The sequence below is a fragment of the Lynx canadensis genome, chromosome D3 (genome assembly GCF_007474595.2).
Source record: "Lynx canadensis isolate LIC74 chromosome D3, mLynCan4.pri.v2, whole genome shotgun sequence".
Taxonomy (NCBI): Eukaryota; Metazoa; Chordata; class Mammalia; order Carnivora; family Felidae; genus Lynx; species Lynx canadensis.
This window is the reverse complement of record NC_044314.2, coordinates 85,888,115-85,908,414: the sequence shown is the minus strand read 5'-3', so window position 1 is coordinate 85,908,414 and position 20,300 is coordinate 85,888,115. Positions and strand designations below refer to the sequence as shown.

The following is a 20,300-nucleotide window of genomic DNA, read 5'->3' as shown; positions in this document are numbered from 1 at the left end:
TTTGACATTTCATAAACCCCTGGTGCTCAACACACGTGTGCTCCTTAATCCCCATTACCTAGTTCACCCTTCCGTGTTGTGTAATTCCTTGTTATTTTTGTTTTATTCTTTTCCAGAGAAGAGGAGGTATCTTGCAGTGGGCCTCTCTCCCAAAAACAAGCAGAATTTTTTCTTTCTCAACAGGTATGTGTTAATTCTGTTATTTATCATGAACTTTAAAAAAGATATGTCATCACATACGCCTGTTTCGTTGGTAGGCTTATTAGTGAATCTGCTTTATTCCTTATTCTTGGTCCTCTTTCCTTTACTAACAATACAGTTGTGGTTATGTGTTCTTTCCGATTTTGTGTGTGATTTCCTTTTTCTTTTTCTTTTCTTCTTTTTTTTTTTTTTATAGATTTTATTTTTAAGTAATCTCTACCCCCATTGTGGGGCTCAAACTTAAAATGCTGATATCAAGAATTGAATGCTTTACAAACTGAGCCAGCCCAGTGCCCCATGATTTTATTTTTCTTAAAGTTATAATGCATGCTCATTTTATAATAGTGTATGACTAACACAGGCCAAAAATGTGCTTTGGAAGACTTACTTCTCTTCCCCCAACATTTTATTATGGACATTTTCGAACAGAAAGAAAAGTTGAAGAGCATTGCACAGTGAATACCTATATACCCGTCACCCAGATGCCACAATTAGTATTTTGCTCTGTCTTTATCAATACCTACACGTCCTCTATCCAGCCACCATTTCATCTTATTTTTTGATGTATTTCAAGTTGCAGACACCGATACAATTCACTCCTAACGTTTCTTTCTTTTTTTTTTTTTTTAACCCCAAACATGTCTTGCTGGTGCTTTTGAGCCATACTTTTTCATTTGCTCAGAAACAGAAGCTGAATATTTTTCTCCCATTTTTTTTTTGAGCCTAGAATTTTGATATTTTGTTCTACTTTTCTAATTCTCCTTATTTTGTTATTAATTTTCTTTTTTTTCAACGTTTATTTATTTATTTATTTTTTTTTTGGGACAGAGAGAGACAGAGCATGAACGGGGGAGGGGCAGAGAGAGAGGGAGACACAGAATCGGAAACAGGCTCCAGGCTCTGGGCCATCAGCCCAGGGCCCGACGCGGGGCTCGAACTCACGGACCGCGAGATCGTGACCTGGCTGAAGTCGGACGCTTAACCGACTGCGCCACCCAGGCGCCCCTATTAATTTTCTTTTTGCAGAAAGATGTACTGTTTAGGTCTAGCTGAAAAGTCATAGAATCACCCCTGCAGATGAATTTCAGATTAGAAAAAAACCCTCTAGACAACCAGTGAAGTATGGAGGAGACAGTATAGCTAGAGCCTCACCACATTCTCACACTTCATTCAGTCCGTTACAGGTGGATTAAAGGGTAAATGTGAATATTTAAAGCTATAATTAGACCAGAAGGAACTACATATTAACTTTTAACTGATCTCTGGGTGGGGAACGACTTTCTAAACATAAAAGCTGTGGAAGAAAGCATGTAGGAGAAGATCATTTGATTTTTCAGCATAAAAATTAAAAACGTCTACATGTCAGAACACACTCTAACAAAACTAAAAGGCAAACAATAAAATAGGAAAAAGGATTTGCAATAAATATGGCAGTCACAGGGTTAATACTTTTGCTTTAAAAATCATATTATCAAAGACTTTGATGATGAGACAAACTTTATACTATTGAATGAAAAGCAGGAAGTAAAATGATATACAGTGTTCTAGTTTTATTAAAAATATGGTCTATGTATGCACATATAGAAAAAAGACTGGAATAAGACACTGACATATCAATAGTGTTATTTCTGGGTGGAGGGGTTACAGATGATTTTTGTTTTCTTCCGTATGTCTTTCCATGTTTTGGAATCTTCTATAATATAATGAATTCAAGTGAAATTAGAAATTATTATTACTTACAAATAAAAATTTGTCTAGGTAAAGTTGAAGAGTTTGTAATCAAGTTAAGTACTAATAATTAATTTAGGACTGGTTTTCTAACATATTTTATATAATCATTGCTGGTACCATCTACTTGAAACAGATAGCCAGGAGTAGGGCATCTGGGTGCTGTGAGGCCCTTTGCCAGGCTGGAAGTGCACACTACCTGCCCTGAAGGCACTCACAGTCCGGGGTGGGGTCACACTGGCACTTTTATTTATTTATTTTTTTTTATTTTTATTTTTTTTTATTTTTTTTTTCAACGTTTATTTATTTTTGGGACAGAGAGAGACAGAGCATGAACGGGGGAGGGGCAGAGAGAGAGGGAGACACAGAATCGGAAACAGGCTCCAGGCTCCGAGCCATCAGCCCAGAGCCTGACGCGGGGCTCGAACTCACGGACCACGAGATCGTGACCTGGCTGAAGTCGGACGCTTAACCGACTGCGCCACCCAGGCGCCCCACACTGGCACTTTTAATGTAGGTTGCTAAGTACTGCAGGAAGGGTTCCTGCAGGGGCCTACGGGAGCATGTAGGGACTTACAGGACCTTACCTAGTCTAAAAGCTGATATAAGCAAGTGACTAAAGTCTACATGGGGTCCTGAAGGACAAGTAGGAGATGGCAAGGCATGTGAGGAGTGTGTGGATGGGGAGAGGGAGTTGGCAGGCTTTTTGTCTCAGGAAGAGGAAACGCTGTGGCCAAGAGGAGAGAGGAGCAGTGGGAAGGAACATAGGGGATCCTAGTCAGTATACATTTCCGTATGTTGACCGGCCACGTCTTTCTTCTGAGTTGTCATCTTTAAATTTCAGGCTTCTTTGTTAAAGAATGATGAGACAAAAGCCCTCACTCCAGCTTCTCTGCAGAAAGAACTGAACAACTTGTTGAAATTTAATCCTGATTTTGCTGAAGCGGTGAGTCTTTTGAGTTGGAAAGCCACAATCAGGCTACTCTTTATATTGAAGAGCCATGCAAATAAGGATTGTCCCATTGGCCCAGTTTCTTGGAAAGAAATGTTGTTGGCAAGTCTATAAGCCTGGGTTGCAAAGCTTTCCCTCCTACCCCCTCGTCCCTGGGCCATTAGGGGTTTCTTCAATCCCTTTTCTGTTGCTATTCCCATTCATTCATCATCTCTCTGAGGATGTGAATTATTGACAGATGATAGTTCAAGTGCCTCATCAGGCTCCATGCTGACAGTGTGGAGCCTGCTTGGGATTCTGTCTCCTTCTCTATCTGCCCCTCCCCTGCTTGCTCTCTCTCTGTCTCTCAAAATAAATAAATATAAATTAAAAAAAATTTTTTTTTAAATTTTTATATTTGAGCTTACAGTCTTCCTTAATACCTGAGGTAGGTGAGGTTCCCCCCCCCCCCATCACCCTCGGGTCCTAGTATAACCAGTGGCATAGTGGATATATATTTGGCATAAAACTCTGACACAGATCATAATGGGGCTCCCATTTTTCATTTGGCGACTTCCTAGCCCATTCCTAGGGAGGAAACAAACCACTGTATCTTGAACTTGCTTCATCCTGCCAGTGGGAAAACATGAAGCTAAACTGTCTTCACGGAGGGCGGAGGAACACGGGTATTTGCAGCTAGTAGGACGCTCTGAATTAGTCTCAAGCCAGTGGAAGCTGAACATTTAAAATATGTGGATTGTTTCTTGTTTCAGCACTATCTCAGCTACTTAAACAACCTCCGGGTTCAAGATGTCTTCAGTTCAACACACAGCCTCCTTCATTATTTTGATCGCTTGATTCTTACTGGGGCCGAAAGCAAAAGTAATGGGGAAGAGGGCTACGGCCGGAGCCTGCGATACGCCGCGCTGAACCTGGCCGCCCTGCACTGCCGCTTCGGTCACTAGTGAGTTGATAGGTTTTTGTTTCTGCAGAAACTGAAGAAATCAACTCTCAAATGTTAACGGAGATGTAGGTTTTAAATGCAGTGTTGAAAAATCAAAAGGGGCGTCTGGGTGGCTCAGTCAGTTAAGCGTGGGACCCTTGATTTTGGCTCAGGTCATGCATGATCTCATGGTTGGTGGGATTGAGCCCTCGACTGGTTCTGCGCTGACAGTGGAGCCTGCTTGGAGTTCCCTCTCTCCTTTTCTCTGCCCGGTTCCTGCTTGCACTCTTTCTCTCAAAATAAAAGAAGAAAGAGGAGGAGGAGGAGGAAGGAGGAAGAAGAAGAAGAAGAAGAAAGATACCCTCCTACCTGGGCTTGTCAATAACTTCCCAAGAGGGAGGTTCCATGGACAGCAGTTAATGAAGACCTTCTCCTTAAGCAGTCTGCCCCCTGGTGTCACCAGTGAGCATTACTAGCTAGTATATGGCCTCTTTCCTTACTTCTAAGAACAATAGCCTTTGAATTAAAAGGAAATTAGGTCATTAGGCCAGAGATTCCCAAAAGGAATTTTTGGAGGTAATGATGGGGATACAAAAGCTATTTTCAGCATTTCAAAAAGCCAAAATGAAGTTGTACCTTTACTGGATAAAACACTGTACGGCTCACTAAGCCACATATTTGTGCTTTTGGACAGAATTCAGGCAGCTCAGTGAGGTGACACTGGCTTATGCCATTGTTAAGATATGCTTATGATTTTAATGAATAAAAATAGGAAAATTCCCCAATTATTTAGTAAATGGAGTTATGTCAATAAAACCTTAAAACATGGGGGCTATTTTGGAAACTGAAATAATGTGAATAAGGGTAAAAAAACTGGGAATTATTCATTGAAGGGGTCTCCCTGCCCCCCGTGACTTTTTCTCATTTGAGAGAAATGTGGTCTCTGCTACAGGCATCTTTAAATAGAGACTGTAGGGTATGTTACTGTAAATATGGTGTCCAAAGTTCAAGAGCTGAGACTTCTACCCCTTGCACTATGGGTCAGAAATGCTACTGATTTCTTTTATTTTTATTTTTATTATTTTTTTTTATTTTAGAGAAAGTGAGTAGGGGAGGGGGGCAGAGGGAGAGAGAGAGAAACTTTTTTAAAAAGTTTATTTTGAGAGACAGAGTATGAGCAGGGGAAGGGGGGACAGGGGGAGAGAGAGAAACTTAAAGTTCATTTATTTTGGGGGGGGGAGGGGGGAGAGGCAGAGAGCGAGGGAGAATCCCAAGCAGGCTCTGGCTCAGACTCAAGAAACTGTGAGATCATGGCCTCAGCCAAAATCAAGAGTTGGACGCTTAATCGACCAAGCCATCCAGGAGCCCTGAGAGAGAGAATCTTAAGCAAGCCCCACACTCTGTGCAGAGCCTGACATGGGTCTCAATCCCACAATCCTAGGATGATGACCTGAGCAGAAATCAAGAGTCGGATCTCAACAGACTGAGCCACCCAGGTGGCCCTCTGTGGCCCTCTGTTAATTTCTGATTGTCTCATTTTAAAAGGGACATTGACAGGCTGGAGCTTGTGTAGGGGACACTCTCCTTGTAGGTGTTCAAAGCCATGTCATATGAACAGTGTGGGAAGAGTATGAGAATGGTGAGCCTGGAGAGAAAATGATTTAGCCAAGCATGTGTTTGGCATCTTCATGTAGTAAAAGGTCATGTGAAGACAGCTTAGATTCCTGGAGAAGAACGAGAGCTAGGATGTGCAAGGGAAAGACAGTGCTTTCCTCATGATAAGGTTTTTCCACATGGAACCTCTAAGGAAGGACCAGTGGGGTGCTCAAGCCTAGACCAGAGGTGTCAATGAGAGAATTTAAGCATTACATTGATAGTTGGACTCAGGAAGGTTCAAGGCTACTCCAAACTCCATGATTTTATGAGATTCCATGTTATCTTTTGACAGTCGACTTCTTTTTGCCTGCCCAGCTGTAATGACCTCTTAATTGGGGCCTTCCATTTTTTAGTTGTCATAATAAATAGCAACACTATTTGTAGTATCTACCATTAACCGATTTCTGTGTTTAGACCAGTTTCTGGTAGGATTTAGAAATTTGTATCTAGCATTCTAGATACAAATAATCTGTTGTGCAGAATTTCTTTATATTTACAATATCAACAGATAGGTAGCTAACTGCATGAAATTAATTGCTAAATTAATTTACTTGGGTCCATGCTTCTTTGTTTCTAGTCCTGGAGCTGTGGGCCCGTATTCATCTCTGTCACGCAGCTTATAGGATTGTGGGGACTTCTTGAAAATCGTTATAGTTGTTTATTGAGCATCTATGGTGTACTGGGTGCTGTTCTAGATGCTGAGGTTACAGCAGTGAAAAAAGGGGGAAAAAAGCCCCTGTTTTCATGGAGCTTGCCAGTGGGGGAGATAAACCATAAACAACACTAAATATAAGTGTAATGTATCCAGGTGATAGATGAGGATAAAGGGTCGGGGAGTGCTGTTGTTTTCATAAGGGACACTTCTCCAGATATATGCACAGATCACTCCTTCAATTTGTGAGTCTCTGTTTAATAAGGTAGCAGGTCAGCCCTCCCTAAGCTCTACTAACTTAATGTATGTATGTATTTGTATATATACACACACACACACACATATATATATATACACACGCACATATATACATATATGTATACACACACACACATATATATATATATATATTTTAATGTTTATTTTTGAGAGAGAGAGAGAGAGAAAGAGTATGACCAGGGGAGGGGCAGAGAGAGGAGACAGAATCCGAAGCAGGCTCCAGGCTCTGAGCTGTCAGCACAGAGCCCGACGCGGGGCTCGAACCCACGAACCGTGATATCATGACCTGAGCCAAAGTCAGACACTTAACTGACAGAGCCACCCAGGTACCCCTGCTAACTTAATGTTTGAATAGAGATTTAAAGCAGTCTTTAATCTACCTGGGAATCTACCTTTTGATAGATGTATCTGGTTTCTTTATTCAAACAAGTGGTTATTGAGGAACACACCAGCTCTCCCTAATTAAAATGGATTGCGTGAGGCTGATGCTAGAGGTGAAAGAAAATTCCTTATGTAAATGTTTCCTAAATAAGTGATACCCATTGATTCTATTTTGAGATCTTCAGTAACCCTGTGTTTATGAACTTCTTTTCTGTGACTTGCCACTGGGAAACCCAAAGTTTAAGAGCTCACCCTCTGCAGGCTTATAAAGTAGTTGAAGAGATAAAATTAACAAGTAGAAAGTGATTAACGGTAGTATTTAATTAAACACTACAAGGTGGGTTACAGATTGCATTTCTGTGGGTGTTTTCAGAGGTGACAGCTCAGTAGGGCCAAGGATAGTTGGCTGAATTTCTGCAGATCTTGAGATTAGCTCAGATCTCCCAGATGGAGGGGAACCACGTCAGCAGGAAAAAAATCTCAGAAGTGAGTATCCTCAAAATACTTTTTAAAACTAGTTTTGAAAAAATACAAAATTATCAAATGCCATTGTAAAAAAATTCACATAATGCAGAAGGGAGTGCAGTGAAAAGTGAAATATTGTATCCTCTCCTTGTCCATCCTCCCAGTGGTAGACAATTAAAATAAAAATCTTAGGAGCTGAGATCAAGAAAAGCCCTTCCTTCTTGCCCTTTGTAGTAGAAATCCACCTTAGAAAGGACATGTTCTGTCTCCTCTGTTAATGTTTCTCGCTGCTGGGGGAGGAAGTGCCTCTGAGGGAATAAGGTCATTGTTAGAGCTTCCAACCTCAGATTAATTACCGTACAGATGCCTTCCTGTTAAGATGGTTGAACATGTTTGTGATTGTTAATGAGTTATTAATGTTCGGTCTGTCTCTAGTCAGCAGGCAGAGCTCGCCCTGCAAGAGGCGATTAGGATTGCCCAGGAGTCCAACGATCATGTGTGTCTCCAGCATTGCTTGGTGAGCCATCCCCTCCTGTCTCGGAAGCTTTGCCCCTGTGTTGAGTTGGCCTTCTGAAGGTCCCGTTCGAAATGGGTTGTTTTGCTGTTAGAAGGTCCTTAGCAATGAAGGGAAACTAGTTAGGTGGTTGTGGGAATTCAGAAAGGCAACCCATCATTATCTTTCTTAATTCATGATTTCTATTTTGCTTTGCGGGGGAATTTCTTGTCTACAGATTTTAATGCAAAGCTAACACATTAAACATTGGCATTAACAAAAAAGTGAATACAACACCTAGTAACTTGATGAGACATCCTCTTGTGAAAGTGTAAACACCAAGCATAGGTAGAACACAGACTTCATTGAACAGTCCCTGAGAATCTCGATTTCTCAATTAAAGGCCGTATGGGGGCTTCATGTTTTTTTTTTTTTTCCCCCCTGGGACACTTGCCACTCACTGCTGTCAGAGGTGAAGATCAGTGGTTTGTTTATTTCAGTCTGACAGTTTTAATGTGTTCAATGGTTTTCATTTAGGTTCATACTTCATGAAAGAGAATTTTAGAGGATTTGTCTGTTCTCTTGTTGAATCTTTCTTATAACCACACTGATATTTGAACAGAACGTTAAGCATTATCATAGTTAGGATATATCCTGATGATTTCTCTTACCAGAGCTGGCTGTATGTCCTGGGGCAGAAGAGATCCGATAGCTATGTTCTGCTAGAGCATTCTGTGAAGAAGGCAGTACATTTTGGGTTACCGGTAAGGCTCATCTCCCTGTGAGATTATTTAAATAAATGGTGTGGTTTTATTCTTGGTAGTTTCATATGACCTTAATTATTAATGAAATCACTAAATTCTATTTGATGGGTTTCTCTCTGCTCCCTTTATCTTAATAACATCTATAAAAGTTCTACTTATCAATTTGATGAGGTCCTTATTTAGTTTATTGATCAACATTGACTTCCACATATTAGAAAAATTTCAGGAAAGGTTTATTTATTTATTTATTTATTTATTTATTTATTTTCAACGTTTATTTATTTTTGGGACAGAGAGAGACAGAGCATGAACGGAGGAGGGGCAGAGAGAGAGGGAGACACAGAATTGGAAACAGGCTCCAGGCTCTGAGCCATCAGCCCAGAGCCTGACGCGGGGCTCGAACTCACGGACCGCGAGATCGTGACCTGGCTGAAGTCGGACGCTTAACCGACTGCGCCACCCAGGTGCCCCAAGAAAGGTTTATTTTTAAATCAGGGGTTGGCAAACTCTTCAGCCCATGGGCCAAATCTGGCTTGCTGCTTGCTTTTATATGTCCCTCAAGCTAAGAATGGGTTTTACATTTTTAAATAGTTGCGGGTAAAAACAACAACAACAACAAAGAAGAATATGTGACAGAGACCAAATGTGGCCTGCAAAACCTAAATTATTTACTACCTGGCCCTTTATAGAACATGTTTGCTGATCCTGGTTCCAAAAGCAAACAAAGCCAGGAACCAGTAAACCTGACAGGCACATTTGTCCTTTCTTATTTTGAGTGACAGGGAAGGACCTGAGTTTTAGTCCTTGGTGACAAATACTCAGGGGCAATTAAAGGGCATAGTCTCCACACATGTAGTAGTAATGACGGTCAGAATCTAGATTACTGTTCCTCAAAGAACCTTCTTTTGTCTCAAAAACATCTGCTGACAGCTACATGCACGAAGGGTAGTGAGGCTGCTTAAGCATTCCGTCTTGTGAGGTTTGCAGCAAGGTCCAGAAGAACTGAAAGTAATATGTGTAATAATTTAATGTATATGTTTTCTTAAAATTATAGTTGACACACTGTATATGCTTTTAAAATCTGTAAATTGTCCATTTGACTCATTTTGGGAAAGGAAACTTGTATGTACAGAATTGAATATAATGATAAAAGTAAGATGCCCCTTAAAATAAGTGATAGACATCTTAAGTACAATTTTTTGTTATGAATTTAAGCTGACTTTTTTTTAAGTTTATTTATTTGTTTTGAGAGAGAGTGTGTGTGAGAGAGAGAGAGAGAGAGCATGAGCTGGGGAGGAGCAGAGAAGGAGGCAGAGAATCCCAAGCAAGCTCTGTGCGCAGAGCCCGATGCAGGGCTCCATCCCACAGACTGTGAGGTTGTGACCTGAGCTGAAATCAAGAGTCTGATGTTTAACCGAATGAGCCACCCAGGTGCCCCTAAGCTGACTTTTTTTTTTTTTTTTTTTAATTTTTTTTTTTTCAACGTTTATTTATTTTTGGGACAGAGAGAGACAGAGCATGAACGGGGGAGGGGCAGAGAGAGAGGGAGACACAGAATCGGAAACAGGCTCCAGGCCCTGAGCCATCAGCCCAGAGCCTGACGCGGGGCTTGAACTCACGGACCACGAGATCGTGACCTGGCTGAAGTCGGACGCCTAACCGACTGCGCCACCCAGGCGCCCCTAAGCTGACTTTTTTAAATTGTGCTTTCATCTTTGAAAATTATACCAGAAATTAATGAAAAGATAATTATGCTCATAATAGGCATCCTTTAAAAAGTCTCCTACTCCATAATGTTCCCAGCACTGTTTGACACATACTGTTTTATTTTAATTCTTAGAATTTTTTTTATGATAGGGTCGATACCCATTTTGCAGATGAGGAAGCTGAGGCTGGCTAAGAAGCTAACTGACCCTTAGGTCACAGAATAAATAGCAGAGAAAGTGTTTAAGTCCAAGCCCCTTTTATGTCAAAGCCCTGGCTCTTCCAGGTCTACCATCCGCCTCTCTTCCAGCTCCAGTTTTTCGGGAGTACATTTCATATGGGTTAAGGTCAGGCTGTAGATACTTTCCTTTTAAATAATGCTGTCGGTTTACATGTGCTGAAACGTGAAATATGCCAAATTACTGAAGAGCAAAACAAATTCTGTCATGTAATCTCTACCTTTCATCATGGGTACATCTGTCCCCTTAGTACCTTGCCTCCCTGGGAATCCAGTCCCTTGTTCAGCAGAGGGCTTTTGCTGGGAAGACTGCAAACAAACTGATGGATGCCCTTAAGGACTCTGACCTCCTGCACTGGAAACACAGCCTGTCCGAGCTCATCGATATCAGCATTGCACAGAAAACAGCCATCTGGAGACTCTATGGCCGCAGGTGGGTCTTCAAGCCGACTGTCTAGGCCGGAGGGGCCATCCTTCCAGCTATGAGCAGAAGCTAGCAGAGTGGTTCCATGAAAGGCCAAACGGGCAAGTCATTTCCGCCTTTGATGAAAGTTGTTCGTGCAGGGGATTAAAGAAAATGCTTATAGTTTTAAAACACTTTATACTTTGCACAAACTTTGTAGAGTTCTTCCCTATGCTCATTCATATTTACTCCTCCCAACTGCTCTGTGAGGTCACTGGTCATTGAGGTCTCAGGTTCACACATCTGATCTGCCCAAGATCACAGATGTCATTAGCAAGTGACAGAGCCAAGGCTGAGACCCAGGTGGTCTGGCTCCAAGCACCATGCCCCTGTGATCTGGGTGGGAATCTCTGGAATGTCGCTTCCTGTCCATGGGAGGCATGAGCCACATTTGCTCAGGTTGGGCTTCCCCGTTAGCCAAGGTGTGTTCTCTGAAGTGTCTCTAGTCCCAGGTTTAATTTTCCATTTGGCCTCCTTTAGCTTGGAAATCAACTTCTTGAACGAGGTTTTTAATCCTGGAGCCCTGTCACTACCTCACCTCCCACCTAGACAGTCTGCTCTTTCTAGGAATTTGCTAATGAAAGGAAGTGCCTCCTTCAGCAGTCTTGTTTTTGTGCTCGAGATGATTTTTTGGCATGATGCGCTCTGAGACAGCTGCGAACACTGGCCACTGCTTGCGTTGCCAGAGCAGATGGTGCCAGGATGGCATCGGGTCTGAATTTATCCGTGAAAACTAATTAACACGCTGTGACCACAGGGAAAATTAGAGGCAGTTGGGGGGGTCTACGGCTTGGAACTTCCGGTTGTACCATAACCTCTCCACGTTTCCTTTGGGGCTGCACACCCAGGGTGCTTTTCTGCTTTCCCTATGCTGAGGGCAGGAGGGCGGGCGGTGGGAGGCAGCTGCTCCCATGAAGCCAGAGCCTGCAGAGGGCCTTAGCTCCCTTCCAGTCCCACTCAAGTAGTTGTGGGGTGTGGCTGAGGGGAGCCTGGGGCTCTCGACTGAAGGGAATTCCTTCCCGTGTCCTCGCCCAGCACCATGGCGCTGCAGCAAGCCCAGATGTTGCTGAGCATGAACAGCCTGGAGGCGGTGAATGCGGGTGTGCAGCAGAACAACACAGAGTCGTTTGCCGTCGCCCTCTGCCACCTCGCAGAGCTGCACGCAGAGCAGGTAGGCTGGCGGCTGGGCCTCTGTGCTCCCGGAGCCGCGGGGGTTCTGCCGTTTCTTTCCTCTGCTGCTGGGGAAAAGCACTGGGTATGTCTCGGACAGGTCTGGTTGGATGCAGGGGGCAGAAAGGGTAAAATCCCGTCAATGGAGATGGACTGGGTGTGGAGTCTACAAAGCTTGTTGAACTCGGGATCTCTTGTGGCATCGGCAAGGAGAATAAGAGGTCAGCTGTTTTTATGTCACAATTGGAATAAAAAGGAGTCTTTGAAACTTAAGGTAGTAGAGCTATGTATGTTTATAGGAGCTGGGAAAGCATAGTAGAAGTATTGCTGAAATGATAATAGCTGATGTTTCATGTACCTTTGTTCTGTGCCAGGCCCTGTGCTTGGTTTTTTACTTGTATTATCTTACTGAATCCTTATAATAGCACCATTATTCTCAGCCTTATTAGTCTCCCTATTTCACAGAACAAGAAACTGAGATCCAGGGAGCTAAGTCCTATATCTACACCAGTTAATGTTAAGTCTCCAGCCCAAGTCTGATTGGCTCCTAAGAAGGATGGTGGGAATTGGATGTAACCTTGTAATTTTACAGGATTGTGTTTATAGGGGATTGATTAAAGGGTTTGTCATGCTGCTCTAGGCTTTCTCTCTCCTTTGCTCCAAAATGTCTCCTTTCATGGGAAAGGAGTCAGGGAAACCTCTTACCCAAGCGCTGTATCTCAGTAAACACTGCCTTGGCTACAAGTGCATTTCCTTGATCATATAACATTTCTCCACTTCTCTGTGGCATCCATTATTGTTAGGTTGTATGATAGCACTCAGTATTCCCTGATCTGCAGCCTGAGGATCTATGGATGGTGTCCACCCTTTCAGAAGTCTATAAATACTTCCCTCCACTAAACTTATTTTAGCATTTTACTATCCTTTCGGTATCTCTGGAGACAAAGGGGATGGATGGACTCTGGCTGATGGGTCCCACATGCACCTTCATCAGCTGCCTTCTTCCTGCACCTGGGAAGCATCACCCACACTTTCTGACAGCAGAACAGCTGCCAGCTAGCTGCACTTGCCATTTGCTTTCCCCAGGAATCTGCACGTTCGTCTCATTCTTGGTTCTCCCCCACCCGCTTAATGACACTGGAACCTTTTTAACATCTCTTTTCCTCTCCTGGTACCATGGTTAAGTGGAGCAACTGGTAATGAATGAGTCGGTGAACTTTTAGTTAAGTATTTGGTATGAGCCTTGTGCGACTTTTTTTCCCCAACAACTTCATTGAGATATAATTCACACGCCACTTTAAGTTTTCCCATATGGCTATTTGAAGTCAGATTCTCCCCACCAACCCCAGCCTTACACAGTGGATAACTTCCTTTCAATTCCCTTTGAGTTATGTAGGATAGAAATGATTTTTTTTTTTCTTCTGGACTGAAAATCTACTTAAAAAAATCTTGGTCTTGGTTCAATGTCTAAACCCTGAAGCTTTCTCCAAGGCCAATTATTAGACGTCTATGATTCTTCCTGGGGGATTTTTCTTACTGTTGGATCTGTATTAGTATTTCCATCTTCATCTCCCTTATATCCCTAGGCTTATGTGAAAAACCTGCTGACCCATCATTGCCTGGCTCCAGTGGCCAGGATGTGTTGGGAAACTTTAGTATTGCACAGCTACAACATAGGCAGTGGCTTCTTCTTTTTTAAAAAAAGTTTTATTAATGTTTCTTTGTTTTTGAGAGAGAGAGAGAGAGAGAGAGAGAGAGAAACAGATCGTGAGTGGGGGAGGGGCAGAGAGAGAGGGAGATACAGAATCCAAAGCAGGCTCCAGGCTCTGCGCTGTCCACATGGAGCCCTATGTGGGGCTTGAACCTATGAGCCGTGAGATCATGACCTGAGCCGTAGTCAGATGCTTAACCGACTGAGCCACCCAGGGCTCCTAGGCAGTGGCTTCTTAATTTCAATTCAGTCTCCTCCCACCTTCTCCTCAATCCGTCTTGGAAAGACTTTTCTAGTATTAGAACATCAACCAGGTAGCTGTACCCACAGGGCTGATGATTGTCACATTTTTAATTATACACGTTAGGGAGGCACCTGTGAAATTGAGTTGGCCAACTATGGAGAAGACAGCTTTATCATGAGTCTCCATTTGCTCTTTTATTTCCTTTATGTGTGCTTTGAATTGTGTTCTGAAATTGACCTCCAAATAAACTGGGTGCTGTTGTACTTTGGTATGGCCATGACTTGGGCGTGAGTGAACCTACAAAAAAGTTACAGGGTCTGAATTGTTGTTCCTGACCTTCCTCCTGTAACTCAGAGGAAGTACTAAGACAGCCAGCCTCTTGCTCTTTTTGTGTGATTCTAGACCATCTGGTATTCTTCTTCCAGCCTAAGGAGAGGCAGGTCGCAGTGGGGGTGTTTTGGGGGATACTGCAATGTGTGTCTCTCTACTTGGCCTAAAGTTTTGACAACCCACCTCGATCCACATGCCCACCTCCCTCTGGCAGTCAATGGAAATCATTGGCAAGACTGGCCAGTTAAAAGTCCTAAGAATAAAAAGATTATTGACGTTTTATTATAATTCAGTGTAATTTCTACTTAATTTACTTCAAATGAAAGTTCACTTTTGGTCTAACTGAGCTTCTATGTAGACAGAAGGTATATCATCTAATCAAAGGATTAGGACACATTGAAAAGCTTTTGGAGTCAATAAGAAACATTGCAGGAACATAAGGGTATAAAAAAAGATGAATATGTATTCACAGAAAAAATATAAATGACCAGAGAACATGAAAAATTTTCAATCTAGTCATTAAAGAAATTCATGTTAATACAGTGAAATACTAGTTTCACCAATCAAATAGGCAACGCTTAAAAATTGTGGTAGGAGAAAGACATAGAAGGCTGTTATGAAAGTTCTCGGTACATTTCTGGAGGGTAATTTAGCAATGTGTATCAAAGGGCTTAGGAGTGCCTACCATTTGACCAGCCAGTTCCACTTCAAAGGTCTTATCCTAAGGAAAGGACTGGACAGGTGGACAGTTACACAAAGGTGTGTGCACCAGGATATTCTCTGTAGCATCCTTAAAATGGAAAAAATTAGAAACGACCAAACTATCCCAAACTAGGAGGTCATTTAGATGTATCATAGTTCATTTACCTAATAAAATACTATGATGATATAACTTTGTATTTGTTAACACTGGAAAGATTGATTCAGTCAAAAAATATGCCTACCATGTAGTAAACAGTGTTCTAGGTAATTTACAAAAATAGTACATATGCCTTTTTTTAGAATATGTTTATGTTTTTATTTATGTGCATAAGAGAAGTTTAGAAGGATATGTGCCCAAACATTCCTGTGATTATCTTTGGTGAAATTAAAATTGGCCTTTTTCTTATTGTTTACATGTATTTTGTAAGTTTTTTTCCTAGAGTGAACATACATTCATTACATGTGTAATTAAAAAAAAAAATTTAGGGGGTGGCTCATCAGTTAAATATCCAACTTTGGCTCAGGTCATATTCTCACGGTTGGTGAGTTCAAGCCCCATGTCGGGCTCTGTGCTGACAGCCCAGAGCTTGGACCCTGCTTCAGACTCTGTGCTTCCCTCTTTCTCTGCCCCTCCCCCACCCACTCTCTGTCTCTCCCTCTCTCTCAAAAATGAATAAGCGTTAAAAAAAATTAAAAAAAAATTTTAATGAACAAAATATACTAGAACCTAAAAAAAAAAAAAAAAAAATGACCCCCTGATGTATGACAGTCTCTGCTTCATGTCTTCTAGGGTGCTATACCACAAGCAGGTGAATCATAGCAACATCCTATGAGTGGTGTAGCAGATGTAGTTTCAACACAGGTGTGTTCATCAGTTCGTGTGTTTCCATTTAGGGCTGTTTTGCCGCAGCTTCGGAAGTGTTGAAGCACTTGAAGGAACGATTCCCGCCGAATAGTCAGCATGCCCAGGTAATCTAACTTTTGCATGGCATCCGATTTATTTCCGAGGAGACCGTTTTTACTGTATTGTTGTCAGAGTGGAATATTTTAAGGCTTCCTCTCGGTTTTTTGTGTCTTGGTTCCTTTCTGTGTCATCTGTGCGTTGAGGTCAATATAGATGCATACCAGCCTCTAAGCTCTGTGCAAGGCAGAGAATGGGCGCCTGGGTGGCTTAGTCATTTGAGTGTTTGACTCTTGATTTTGGCTCAGGTCATGATCTCAGGATTTGTGGGATTGAGCCCCGCATCGGGCTCCATGCTGATAGCACAGGGGCTGCTTGGGATTCTCTCTCTCCCTGTCTGCCTCTCCCACACTTGCTCTCTCTCTCTCTCTCTCTCAAAATAAATAAATAAACTTTAAAAAAATAAAAAGAAGGCAGAAGGATGCATGGGTGGCTCAGTTGGTTAAGTGTTTGACTTTGGCTCAGGTCATGATCTCACAGTTCTTGAGTTTGAGCCCCATGTTGGGCTCTGTGCCGACAGCTCAGAGCCTGGAGCCTGCTTGGGATTCTGTGTCTCCCTCTCTCTGCCCCTCCCCCACTTGCGTGCATGCACATGTGCGCTCACTCGCTCTCTCCCTCTCCCTCTCTCAAAAATAAGCAAATATTTTTTTTTTTTAATTTTTTTTTTTTTAACGTTTATTTATTTTTGAGACAGAGAGAGACAGAGCATGAATGGGGGAGGGGCAGAGAGAGAGGGAGACACAGAATCGGAAGCAGGCTCCAGGCTCCGAGCCATCAGCCCAGAGCCCGACGCGGGGCTCGAACTCACGGACCGCGAGATCGTGACCTGGCTGAAGTCGGACGTTCAACCGACTGAGCCACCCAGGCGCCCCCAAGCAAATATTTAAAAAAAAAAAAAAGGCAGAAAAATAAACTCTGATACAAGATTTAAAGATTTATTTAGGGAACTTTTTTTCTCTCTGTCTTCATAGTTTTAAGTTTGTATTCCTTATATCTCTGTGTGGAAATAAGAAAAGAAAATCATCCATGTCCATGGACAGATCAAGAATTAGGTCTCAGTTTGGTGCTGTGTCTCTTACTTGGCAACTCTAACCTCTTCCTCCCAGAATTAAATAACCTTTGGGAAGATGTTGTGCCCAGAGGGAATTGAATTAATTTTATAAAGCAGTCCCAGGCCCTGTGTTCCTTATTGCACTTTATCTATCTCTAATGGGGCTGAGAAACCTGTTACAGGAGCCCCTTCTTCTTCCCTCCCTTTCCAAGTTTAGTCTTCAATGGATTAGAGAATTTGAAATCTTAAGAGACCATGGCCTGGGAGTCTCCTAGTGCTGGTCACTGAGGCTGCCACTCCCACAGGTTGTTGGCTCCGTGGCATTAGCTATAGTGTGGGTGCCCCGCTGCATGTGAAGTGTGCTTGGGCCTCATCGCTGCCTTCAGCAGGCTATGATCTGAATTCAAAGTGCCCAGCTGGGAAGGTGGTCTGCACATAAGATAGAAGATGGGAGATGATAGCACCTAAGGATGATGTAGGAACGAAAGAATTAAGGTGGTTCTGTGGCAGTGCTAATGCAATGGAACAGTTTTGGTGATAGTTCTAGCTGTTGAAGAAAAAAAAAAGGCAATTCACAGTTCACAGAAAAAACATATGGCCAGTAGGTATACGATAAGATGCTCAGCCTGGCTGGCAGTCAGGGAAATACCAGACAACAGTAATGAGATATTTCATACCTATCAGATTGGCCAAAGGTAGAATATCTGACAGTACCAAGTGTTGGCAAGGATATTACTGGTGGGAAGTATAAATTGGTATAACCCACTTGAAGAACAAATGGGCACTGTATTGAATTGAAGTTGTGTATGTCCTCCACCCATGTTTCCACTGCTTGCTGTAGACCTGACATAAACTCTTGCACCAGCAGAGATGCACGAGAATGTTGATTGCAGCATTGTTCAGAAGAGTGAAAAATTGGCACTACCTAAATACTCATCATTGTGAGAACAGATATTCGTATAATTGAGAACTATTCGTTAGTGGAAAGGATGAACTAGAGCTACTTGTATTAACATGTGTAAGTTGTTAATACACATGTATTAAAGGGGAAAGTGGGTGATGGACATTGAGGAGGGCACCTGTTGGGATGAGCACTGGGTGTTGTATGGAAACCAATTTGGCAATAAATTTCATATTGAATAAAACACACACACACACACACACACACACACACACACACAAACATGTGTAAGTCCCAGAAAAATACTGTTGAGCTTAAGAGCAAGTTGTCAAAGGATACATAAAGTACAGCGGTATTTACTTTCTGCAAAATTTAAAAACCTACAAGATCATACTATATATTGTTTAAGGGTAAGAATATATGCTGTAATAGTATAAAAACATGAATGGGAATGATAAACACCAAATCAGGTGCTTACTTTGGTTTTATTTATTTATTTGTTTGTTTGTTTGTTTTTGAGAGAGAGAAAAAGAAGGCGCCAGTGAGCAAGGGGCAGAGAAAGAGAGAATCCCAGGAGGGGCAGAGAGAGACATAGAGAGAGACAGAGAGAGGGAGAGGGAGAGGGAGAGAGAGAAGCGGGGCTCGTGTTTACCCAATGCGGGACTCAAACTCACAAACCATTAGATCATGACCTGAGCTGAAGTCAGACACTTAACAACTGAGACACCCAGGTGCCCCAGGTGCTTACTTTGGATAAAGAAAGAGAGGAATGGAATTTGCAAAAGACTTCGTTAGTATGCAGTAATATCTGAAGCAAATCAAAATGTTGTGTTTTGACAAAGTTGGTGATTGGCACACATGTGTTTGTTACTTTATTCTTAGGGCTTTTTTACATCCTTGAAATATTTATAAAAAATTTTTAAATCTCAAAAATGCTGAAATATTTTTATATCTGTTGAATAACGAGGTGAACACTTGCATTTTGTCCTCAATTTTTTTTTTCTTATTAGCTATGGATGCTATGTGATCAAAAAATACAGTTTGACAGAGCAATGAATGATGGCAAATACCATTTGGCTGATTCACTTGTTACAGGAATCACAGCTCTTAACAGCATAGAGGGTGTATACAGGTAAGAAACTTTGAAGATTCCAGCCCCGAATAAGGTAGTTCTTAAATGGCTTTATTCTTTTTTTTTTTTTTTTTAATTTTTTTTTAATGTTTATTTATTTTTGAGAGAGACAGAGGTAGAATGCGAGTGGGTTGGGGCAGAGGGAGAGGGAGACACAGAATCGGAAGCAGGCTCCTGGCTCTGAGCTGTCAGCACAGAGCCCGACGCGGGGCTCGAACTCACGAGCTGTGAGATCATGACCTGAGCCGAAGTCGGCCGCTCAACCGACCGAGCCACCCAGGCGCCCCGTTAAATGCTTTATTCTTATTTTTCTGTGGATTAATTTATTAACTTTAGCTTAGGAAAAAACTTTTTTTTCCTATTTATTACAGGAAGTTAGAAAATACAGATGAGTAATAGGGAGAAAATAAGTATCACCCAGAGAAAATCACTAACATTCTAATATCTGTAATTCCAGACTTGTTTTTTTCTTGTGTGTGTGTGTGGGGGGGTGCTGGGAGGGGTGTATACACACGTGTTTACACACACACACACACACGCACACTTTTTTTTCTCCTCTTTTAACAAAAATTGTATCAGGCAAAGTTCTTCCCCTTGGGAGGTTTACAGTCTAATTGAGGAAGTAGAGATTGTAACCCTGAAAGTGACTATACTTGCAACCCTGGTAAAATATCAGCATAACCATTTGTTTATTTTGTTTCTGTGTCAGAAAAGCAATTGTACTACAAGCTCAGAACCAAATGTCAGAGGCACACAAGCTTTTGCAAAAATTGTTGATTCATTGTCAGAAAATCAGGAATACAGAAATGGTGATCAGGTAAGGGAAGTCCCTTGAACATTTCCTACAGGTGGTCCTTTGTGCTGGATCTTCTCATCCCATGTCTTCGTCTTTGTGGGCAGTGTCCTGCTGTCTGTGGCCGAGCTATACTGGCGGTCTTCCTCCCCTACCATCGCGCTGCCTGTGCTCCTGCAGGCTCTGGCCCTCTCCAAGGAGTACCGGTTACAGTACTTGGCCTCCGAAACGGTGCTGAACTTGGCTTTTGCTCAGGTAAGCTGATCTCTGTTTTTATAGCACATATTTGTGCTCAAGAACTGCTTAGTCTGTTACTGCTTTTTGGTTTTGAAAGGGATAATAATGAGCTTTGACTTCTTAATACTGAAGTCTGGGAATACAGTCTCATTGTGTAAGCCCTCCAGGAA

At 42.2% G+C, this 20,300-nt stretch overlaps 1 protein-coding gene across 1 annotated transcript in view; it reads left to right on the top strand.

Annotated features, from left to right (window-relative positions):
• Positions 1 to 20,300, top strand: part of ANAPC5 (anaphase promoting complex subunit 5) — a 45,117-nt gene that overhangs the window by 15,409 nt on the left and 9,408 nt on the right. Inside the window, exons 5-15 of the mRNA XM_030336772.2 lie at positions 117 to 183; positions 2,774 to 2,875; positions 3,634 to 3,824; positions 7,672 to 7,753; positions 8,404 to 8,493; positions 10,687 to 10,868; positions 11,934 to 12,069; positions 15,950 to 16,024; positions 18,979 to 19,100; positions 19,810 to 19,917; positions 20,001 to 20,148. Of these exons, the coding sequence (XP_030192632.1) occupies positions 117 to 183; positions 2,774 to 2,875; positions 3,634 to 3,824; positions 7,672 to 7,753; positions 8,404 to 8,493; positions 10,687 to 10,868; positions 11,934 to 12,069; positions 15,950 to 16,024; positions 18,979 to 19,100; positions 19,810 to 19,917; positions 20,001 to 20,148 (1,303 nt within the window). The remainder of the gene's footprint in view (positions 1 to 116; positions 184 to 2,773; positions 2,876 to 3,633; positions 3,825 to 7,671; positions 7,754 to 8,403; positions 8,494 to 10,686; positions 10,869 to 11,933; positions 12,070 to 15,949; positions 16,025 to 18,978; positions 19,101 to 19,809; positions 19,918 to 20,000; positions 20,149 to 20,300) is intronic.